Consider the following 9,371-nt stretch of genomic DNA (forward strand, 5'->3'; position numbering starts at 1 on the left):
TGCTAGCCTGTTCAAAGCCAAACAGGGGCTTCAGAGGAATAGTAGTTCAAATGTCTGCCTTTGCAGATGTGTTTGCCTTGCTTGAAGGGCAGTGGGCAACACCATTGGAGAAGACTGTTTTTCTTCCTCTGTCCCTCATAAATCCTTTCCCCTTGCCATAAAGAATGCTCTTATCAAGATTTTATATAATTTATTTGGAGTTCCATGTGCATAAATTAGCCTTTTTGTAATTCCCTTTTATTATCAGGCTCTGYAAGCAGACAAGGATCTGTGTGTGACCTTGACCTCATCTTAGAGCTGCTGGGAGAGAGGACAGGTAGCAGTGGACTGCCTCTTTGCCCTGAGGATGTGTGAGTAACACTGGAACTAGAGAAGGATGCTCCAGTAAGAACAGCAGTCCTCAGTGGTCCCTGTGACAATTCATGCAGAGCCTTGGCCAACTTTAGTAATGATGTTTTGCAGTAGCAGTATATAGATGCATAAGTGCAAATGTATACATATTTTCCCAAGCGTACCCATAGTGCCATTCATTTTGTCACCAGCATCTTTTTCGGCAATCTTGATGTTAGTTGTGTTATTGGCAACAACACCAATAACCAAGTTCACAGGACTCAAACCTGTTGTGGTATGGCACTGAAATGTGAATAGCCTCACAATTACGGCAAAGGGGATCAGAGGTCTGACTGTGCTTTTTCTACACCTAGTTGTGGTGTAGATTTTCCTGTGTGATATCAGCTCAGCTTTGGAGCTTCATATTTGCTGTCTGTCAAATGGGGGGATGTCTGGTTTCCAGCATCAGCAGATGAGGTGCTATGATGGATGCATGATGTACCAAAGAGTACTATGCTGCTGTCATCTTGTCCTCCCTTGATTCCTGTTTCTCAACATCTTGCTGTCTATTGGAGAACTTGGATTGTATACTCCTGCCTACCAGGAGTTTCTATCTCATCAGGCATGTAGAGACTTGCAGAAAGGGCCTGATGTCTGCTTGGCCTTCTAGGCACCACCTTTATGGTGGATTAAGCATCCTGCAAATGCATCTAAATGCTGTAGCTTTTGTTACTTGTGGATTACTCTTCATAATGTTTATACTGGAGCTTTAAAATAGAAGGGAAAGAGGAAAAGGCTGAAAGAGTACTAAGCGAGGAGCAAACACCTTTGAAGTACCTGCCTCTTTACACTTGTCTCAGTCTCTAGTTAATTTTTTTCTTTGGTTTGTCCTGAACATCTATTTAGAAAAGTACTCTGTGGGTTMTAAACACTAGAGTTAAGATTTATTACCCTAATAACCTCCATCTTCTCTTAGCAAATCTGTGCCACAGAGCGTCATAGACACAAGATACCCTGTGCTTTGGAGCTTACTCTCAAAGAAAAGCAGCCAGCCTCTGAAATATCTTGATTTCATCATGTGARCATATTTCCCTTACTAATCCCTAGGACTTGAAAATGCATTTTGTGTGTTTTGATTTAACCTTGCTGCATTATGTATTTGGCATGCACCATAGCTTCTCTCTAGAGCTCTAATTGGAGTGAATAAAGTATGAATGTGTGCTTGATATATTTGATGTATTGTATGTGGGGCTTTGAGCATTTTTACTTGTATTAATGGTAGGAAGGGATGGGGATTTGTAGGTCCACAATAGCAAACCTTGGTCTAGCCTGCAAAAGAGTCTGTGGAACAGAAAAGGGGTATAAAATACCTCTGGCAGAAGTTAGTATTGTGCACAGTGAAGTGTGTTTAAGCATTTAGACATTAATACATGTGTAAGTGCAGAATTTAGCAGACTTTGAAAGGAGAGACCCTGGGTAATGGGCCTAGAGATTTGGCCATTTATGGGAATTTCCCAGGACAGCTGGTCCTGTCCTTCACCCTGCCTTCAAGCTTACTAAAGAGCTGCAGAGGCTGTAAATCAAGCTGTCTTTGCACGGTAGGTCAGGCTGTCCCCAAATGCATGGAGAGATGTATGTTTCTGGGAACTGATCAAATAGAAGATTTTTGTGTGTATGTTTATTTCAGGCACGGACAAGGAGAAGGGAGGAGGTAAGCAAATGGCCTTAAAATTGCTCCAAAAAGTCAACTATTTCAAAGCATTCATCATGACTAGTAACCCTCCTTTATGCCAAATGTAGCAAAACAGCAAGGATTACTGGAGAATAGGTAGTATTGTAAAAACAATGAGGAAATTCCAGTCATTTTTGGAAATTTAGAGAGTGTAGCCCTACCAGGAAGCACTCAATATCCTCTCATGCTTCTGAAGTTCCACGTGGCACTGGGGACTAGTGCTGGTTAGCTCTGCCAAGGTAACGTGCTCCTTATAGGAGCAGTCCCTGTGGTGCCACTGTTGCTGGAAGCCTAGAGGTCAATTTTCCTATTTATCATGTCAATATTCCTATGTTTGTATGAGGGCTATCAGGCTGAGCTGATAAGTGCCGGAATGCTGACTTTACCCAGCCTGTGAAGGCAAATGGACTTTGTGCTGGCTTACATAAAATTTGCAGAATTGTCAGGAGCCAGAACAGGGCCCCCTTGGGGTAATTCCCCTGATTGCACATCAGCATTTGAACAGCAGGATGCCCTCTAGCCCTGCTTGCTTTGTGGCTGTAGTGATGCCCTTCAGATTTTGGTGGTGAGTAAAGTCCCATAGTTGCACACCTGCTCAAATGTGCTGCTGTGTGCTTTGTGGTGAGGCCAAATGGCCAGCACCCAGTGGACAGTGAGGGCACTTCTGGAAGGACTGATGCAGAACTGCTGGGCCTGAGCCATGGTAAAGTAATTGCAAAAGCCTGTGCACATGCAAGCTTGGCTAAACAGCAGAGGATGCATCCGCTTCTCATCAGAGAGACTGGCAGATTCAAGTCCAAAGCAAACAGCCCCTCTGTAGTTACTGAATAATTGTGTATTCTGTGAGTCCCTGCATTGATCCCAGGAGATCCTGCCATGTAGACAGTGTAACAGAAGGCACTGGGATGAAAAACAGGGACAGCTTTAAAGTGGCTACTTAATGGGCAATATCAGCAGACAGGCAGGGGAGGGAATGTGAAAGGGGACCAGATTAGAGAGGAAGCAGGTTGAGTGGCTTATAACTTTGTGAGAAGACTTGCTCCAGTTACCTAGTGTGATGGGAAATGGTGGGAGAGTTCATGAGAGCTCAGTACAGCTTTGTTAGTTAGAAGGCAGATGAGCTATGCACAACCTGAAGACGAGAGAAGTGCCAGAGCTGCTTTTGGGATGGATTAGAAGGGAAAGGGAGTGTAGAGAAAATGAGACCACATCAAGCTGTGGGCTGAGTGTGAGGGGAAAAAGGACAGATCRTAGTTGACAGTGGTTCCCTTGACTCAGGAGACATCATAGCTCTGTTAAGCATGCTGGAACAGATACAGCTGGRGAAGTTTGGGAGGTAAAAGTTATTCTTAGTTACCTTTTGGCCAGACTGAACTGGAAGTGATTCCTCATATAGGAAAAGATAACAGACTAGTTTGGCTGAATAGAAAAAGTTGAGTCATTGATATGTGTCTGATTACTTAAAAATAATGTGAGTGACTGAGAAGTGGTGCACAGCTATTTATGGAGAAGGAAAAGATGCCCTAAAGCATTTCCCTAAGGGACTATCTTAGACAGGGGAACGGTGAAAGGGAAGATGAAAGAAGTTGAAGGTGGTCCTTGGAAAGTGTTGCAGAAAAAGGCTSTAGCACTCCAGCACATTTTGTGCTCCTTGGAGAGCTTTGAATTATATACTCTTGGACACACAGACTTTCATGAGCTGTTTAACAGAATGTACAATATCAGAGATTTCATTAATGTTTCCTATTTGTGCTTTCACTTGAATTCTGGGGCTGTTGGTGTTTTTCTAGTATGTGTATAAGCCATAGTGTTTCAAGGACAGCTTTTTCTGTCCTTAATTCTCCTGGCTCATTGTACTAATTCTACTCTGTTAATCACCTCGGAGTTGATCTGAGATGCCTTTTTCCAACAGGCGTTTGTTTATGTCAATCATGACTGAAAGAAATGTTCGCTCATTATTTCACTCCTGTTTGTCAGGCCACCAGCCAAATGCCAGCTGCCAAAAGTGATAAAGAATGAGACACTAGTCCAAATTTCAGACAAGTTGCTGACACTGAGGTAGGCATGGCAAATAYTATTTCAGTGGGAATTGGAGTAATGTCTAATGGTCCCATGAGTGGATAAGAGTGGTGTTGAACAGGTGAGTGGTTAGCAGAGCCTGAAAAGCCTGGCAACTTTGGTTTGCATTAAGCCTGAAGAGTCTTCTACTTCTGTGAACACTGATTGAGGGGGACACGAAGATGAAATCTTTCCTCTAGACACCGCTAGCTAGATCATTTGCCACTAAAATCATGATATGGAAGTGTTTGAGAAGAGAATATGGACCTCATGTTTAACAACCAGTTAGTTTCTTTCAAGCCCCTTATTTTACCAGACCATTACATATCCATGGGTTTAGTGATACTTCATTCTTGATTTGCAAAGAGATTCCTGGTAGGACAACTAATTTAGAAACTTCAGGCCCTGCAATGAGATCCTTAAAATCTACAGTGACTCTGCAAAGATTTGGGAATTATCCCTCTGGTTCTGAATTAACACAGTCCTCCAAATATTGTGGCCTGGGCTGGTGCTTGAGATGCTACAGGATTTGGATATGTTTCAGCCACGTGTAGGGAAACCTCTGTGATTAGTCTTCCCCCAGAGTATGAGGAAGAGACCAAACAGCCGACTAGAAATCCAAGGAGCTAGGTAGAGCTTTCCCTTCCCTCAGAGGTTTCCATACAGATGGAGTCTAGGAAGGAACATTTTGTAGGTACAAACCTAGGGGGAAAAAAGGAAAATATTCTATCAGGAGATGACTGGCTGCAGGGTGGTCACATTTGCTGCTGCTGTAATGTGAGCCTGTGACTAATTTGTGGGGTAAAATTTACCTCCTCTGCAGTGGATGGTTCTTTGATTTGACACTGCAGATGTCTCAAGATAGAGGAAATTTTAAGTTGGAAGGGATCTCTAGAGGTAATTGCATTCTAGCTCCTGCAGGGCTAAATCTGATTTGGGACAGATCAGTCAGGGCCTTATCCAGCTGAGTTTTGAAAAATCCAGAAGTAATTCTACTGTAGTCAGCAGTAGTGTCACTAGCTTCTCTCAGTTSTGCTGGTATAAAAAGCCTGACTTTATGCATTCAAAATCCACAAATGTCCTAAATACCTGCTATTGCTACTTGTGTGCTCCCACACTGCGACTTGTGCTCTCTGTCTCAGCAACATGAGTTACAGAGTTCAGACAAATGTAGCTATCAGAGCCTTTCTGAAGATTGGGAGCACTTACAAAATATTTCAACAGAACCTTTGACAATTGTCCTGCCTTCTGTCTAGAGGTGGTTACAGAGACACTATGAAAAGGAAATCCCCCTTTTTGCGTGGTTCATTTGCATATCAGACAGCAAAGTGATGATGAAGTGATCTGTATGCTTTTTCTTTATCGGTTTCTGGTTATGCAGATATGTTAATGGACTAGAAAAAAGAAAAAGCTATTGCTCCTATTGCTTTCCATTCCCCCCACYGTTTTCATTGACCAGGATCAACAGCTGAGAATCTTGTCCTTAAGGCACCTTCAGGCGTCGGTGAAAATTATGAAAATTATGGCTTCTTTGTGATAGGACATATTTAATTACACCAGCCCCTGCTGTGTGTGAGTTGCTGYGATCATGAAAGAAGATTACAGAGGAGAAAGTGCAACATGCTTTCTACCCTGGATTAATGTAAAATGAATCATTGCTTACCACAACAGATGAATGCAGATCTGACAGCAAGGTAATTGAAATCAATTAAACTAGTCAGTTAAGTAAACTAACCGCACCCATTTCATCTGGGATTTGCTCAAWGSCCAACAATTATTTTGACTAATCTTCTCATTGTCATTATACAATTCAGCACCTGTCCAATAAATTGCATTGTTGTCCAACTGGGTGAAGAACAGTGCCTTGGGCAAGACTTGCTGTGCCATGTGAAGATCCTTTTTATCTGATTTTTTTTTCTCCAGCTCTTTTCCTGAGAGTCTTAAAGTCCTGTCGAGCCCTCATTTGAAGGCTTCTTTGACTTGACTCAAGTAGTCTGTGCCTGATAGGCAATCATTAGTTGCTAGTGGTGGGTGGGAGAGCACTACTTCAAAACTCAATTATATTYAAGAAAAAAGTCTCATTTGCATCGGTAGAGCTTCCTCATATTTGCAACTAAGCAAGCTCCACATCGATTAAATTGTACCTTTATTTATAATGCTTTACTCTCTTGGGTGGTGTCTCAGAGCACAGGCAAAGCCTAGCAATCATGTTTTTGTCTCAGGATGGGCACTATACAGAAAACTATTGTTATTCATGTTAAATTCTTGAGTACTCTTTTCTCTTGAYAGTTCACAGTTAATCCCAGGCAGGAATAAACCTCTCCTCTAAGCTGACTGGTGTTCTGATTGACACATGCAACAGAAGTGACGGTGAGCTCTTGCAAGYATTTCTTCAACACAGCCAGACTTTGAGCTCCTCATTTTGCTATAGGTCTTTCAACTTCTCTCTGTATAKATGGAATAGAATACATGGGCTAATTCTGCAGCAGGCTGATGCACACTTTGTCTCCCTGGGATGTTAGTTAAGGCATTTTGATCCAGACCAAACAAAAGTGCTAAACCAGGGCTTATTCAGTGACTCAAGTATGCTTTGAATCTAATGCCTGATGGACAGGGTGCCGATCTTCTCACTAAGTGCAGAAAAACACTGATTGAAGRAGGAAAAGGTGAAACATACTCATCTGCTGTTTTGGTGTTATGTTGTTATAGCCACAAGTGCTTTGTGTAGATAAAAGTCAGTTCATCAGATCCATAATCATCAAGCTTGCACCAAAATATTTCAGAAAACAAAGTGAAATTYGTATACATCATGATTTGGCCTGCGTATCACAGAGCAGAATCCCAGATGAGAATTCTGCATTTCACATAGCTGGTTGCAGCTGGGTATTTGTAGTTTCTTCTTGCTGGAATGCATTTTAGTAGTTACTTCCATTGAGCTGTGCTCTCCAACAGGCTTTCCTCTGTTGCTATTTCCAGTGGTTAGTTTTGCAGTTTAGCACTGATAAGCCTCATGCTGGTTCTAGCACAGTTGAACTGCAGTATGTTCTCTTCTCTAAGGAGCTGGATATTACTAACAAGTGACTTTATTGAAACAGTGCATTTTWAAAATGCACYGTATGATAATAAACTGCTCACAAATAGATGTATGGGTACAACTGTGTTACTGTAATTGATAAGCTATAAAAATCTTTGGAGTGATGCTGGTTGTTTTACSTACTAGTTATAGGGAAAAGACAAATATAAGTATATTGAAACTGTTCTGGATCTGTAAATTTTTGGAGTAGAATCACTGCTTTTCCTATAAAAGACATGTAAGTAAACGTCTGGTACATATATTCAGGATTATGGAAGAAAAATTTTAAATTAAATTCTCAGCACACACTGCTATTGCTTAGTGCAACAAMGTGAATTTAGACAACCTGTAAATCAGTCCCTAGATCTGCAAARCAATAAATTGTCTACACTGCAATCCCAGTAGTGTATTTATATTCAGACTCAGTAGATTTCTCACTGACTAAAATGGGAAATAAATGAGTTTACTTTGTAGCTGTTATTGGAATAATTGTTTTTGTGACATTTCTGGTCAGTATTTGGGAAACAAATATCCATCATAATTCTGTCAGCAAAAGAAATGTGAAAATAATAACTTCTTTACACAAATGGGACTTTTTCCTAATTTCTCTTCCTCCTTGTCTTGCTCATCTGTGCTGTAATGGTTCCAGTTCTCCAAGAGGCTGAGCCCAGGACATGATAAACCTTATGCTTTCTGAAAGGCTTCTTACCACCTGTTTGAAAGGATTCAGTAATGTTTCACTTTGTGTGGTTTTTTTTTAATGGTTTAGTCAGAATGCTGCAAATTGTTGCTTGTGTGCCTTGCTTGAACTTCCCAGCTAAGCTCCCAGTCTAGATCATGATTTCTCTCCAACTGAATCACTGGATCCATGCAATGGAGGGTGTTTGTATTGCCTCTAAAASAACACACGTTCAGTAGAAAATGATTTCAGATTATTAAACAACTGGCATGACTGGAGATTTGAACATCTTCTTGAAGAAGAGGAACACCCTGATTCAGACCTTAATGTGTTTTAATGGCATAATGTTCTGTGAYGCTGGAAGCATTGTGCAGTGTTTCTTATTACTACCGTGTTACATGAAGGAAAATCATGTTGAACTAAATAAATCTGTCCCAGGGCAGTTAGTGCTGCTGTGCTGGAATGATTCACCCCCTGTTTTATTTTTGAATCCTGAAATTCTGCATTATTGTCCTAATACTTGTTATTCATGGATTTCAAGGAAGCAGAAATGTGAATGAAATGTCTTGCAAGAGGCTAGCAACTTTCTTAATTATCTGTAGTCCCCAGTCACACACCTATTGTGTATAAAAAGTGCCAGGAGGGAGGGATGGGACAAGCAGGATGCAATATGAAAATGTAGTTATGTTCTATCTATCTATCTATAGTTCTATCTGTAGTTGAGCAATTGAGGTTTTATTGAGCAACCTGGTAAAACACATGCAGTTTATGATAATGGGATGTAACCCTGGCACAAAGGCTGAAYTAAAAATTAAGTTTCTTCAAAGGCTAAACTTGCCATTAAGTTTTTAAACAGACTTTTAAAAAACTGTTGAAAGGAGGGAGCCATGTGAGAACACAACCTTGTGCTATCTAGGCAAAAGCTGTACATGTGAGGCTCATGAACACCTTTTGTCTCCATGCTGTGAAGTGTGCTCTGTTGCATGAGACTTCTGGAATCAGACCTTTGCACRGTAAGTAAAAACTTAGTTATTTTTTTAAAGCAACATTAATGCTGGATGAAAGTTTCTTAACAGATCTTTCCAATCATCAATGTATTTTTCTCTGTAGGTCGTTAGGTAGCTCAAAATTGAATCAGAACTTAGGATCTGCATGTCCRACATACAAATATTTAACATAATTAGCAGCAGAGGTATGAGCCTTGTGCTAAAACAGAGACTGTTTTAGTACAGCTGGGGCATGTGGCTGTAGGTATCTTAATTCAGTATGTGTATTTGGAACAACCAGAGCCTTATTACCCTTCAAGCTATATTGTGTTGAGATGCTCAGAGGTTCTGGGAACATTTGTATTGCCAGGGAAGAAAGCCAGGTGATGTATCGATTWGCAACAGCCTGTTTTAGTAAGAGGTTCTTGTGATTGTATTAGGAGAATGTGTTTGTTCTAGTGTTACTGAAAATCTGCAACACTAGGATCAAGTAAAAGACCTGGTTGTAGGTGG

The 9,371-nt window shown here is 41.0% G+C and overlaps 1 protein-coding gene across 10 annotated transcripts in view; it reads left to right on the forward strand.

Annotated features, from left to right (window-relative positions):
- Positions 1 to 9,371, forward strand: part of RAB3IL1 (RAB3A interacting protein like 1) — a 69,476-nt gene that overhangs the window by 26,356 nt on the left and 33,749 nt on the right. Inside the window, exons 10-11 of one of the 10 annotated variants that reach the window (XR_014896803.1) lie at positions 248 to 350; positions 7,843 to 8,379. The exons of 8 other annotated variants lie outside the window; for them this stretch is intronic. Coding sequence is in view for 1 of the 2 variants with exons in the window: in XM_085312899.1 (XP_085169025.1) it covers positions 248 to 295 (48 nt within the window). In the remaining variant the exon portion in view is untranslated. Of the gene's footprint in view, positions 1 to 247; positions 8,380 to 9,371 lie in introns of those variants that run through there. One more of the 10 variants, XM_085312899.1, reaches the window with a different exon arrangement.

The sequence above is a fragment of the Rhea americana genome, unplaced genomic scaffold, assembly GCF_003343005.1.
Source record: "Rhea americana isolate MKP2758 unplaced genomic scaffold, rheAme1 scaffold_37, whole genome shotgun sequence".
Classification (NCBI taxonomy): Eukaryota; Metazoa; Chordata; class Aves; order Rheiformes; family Rheidae; genus Rhea; species Rhea americana.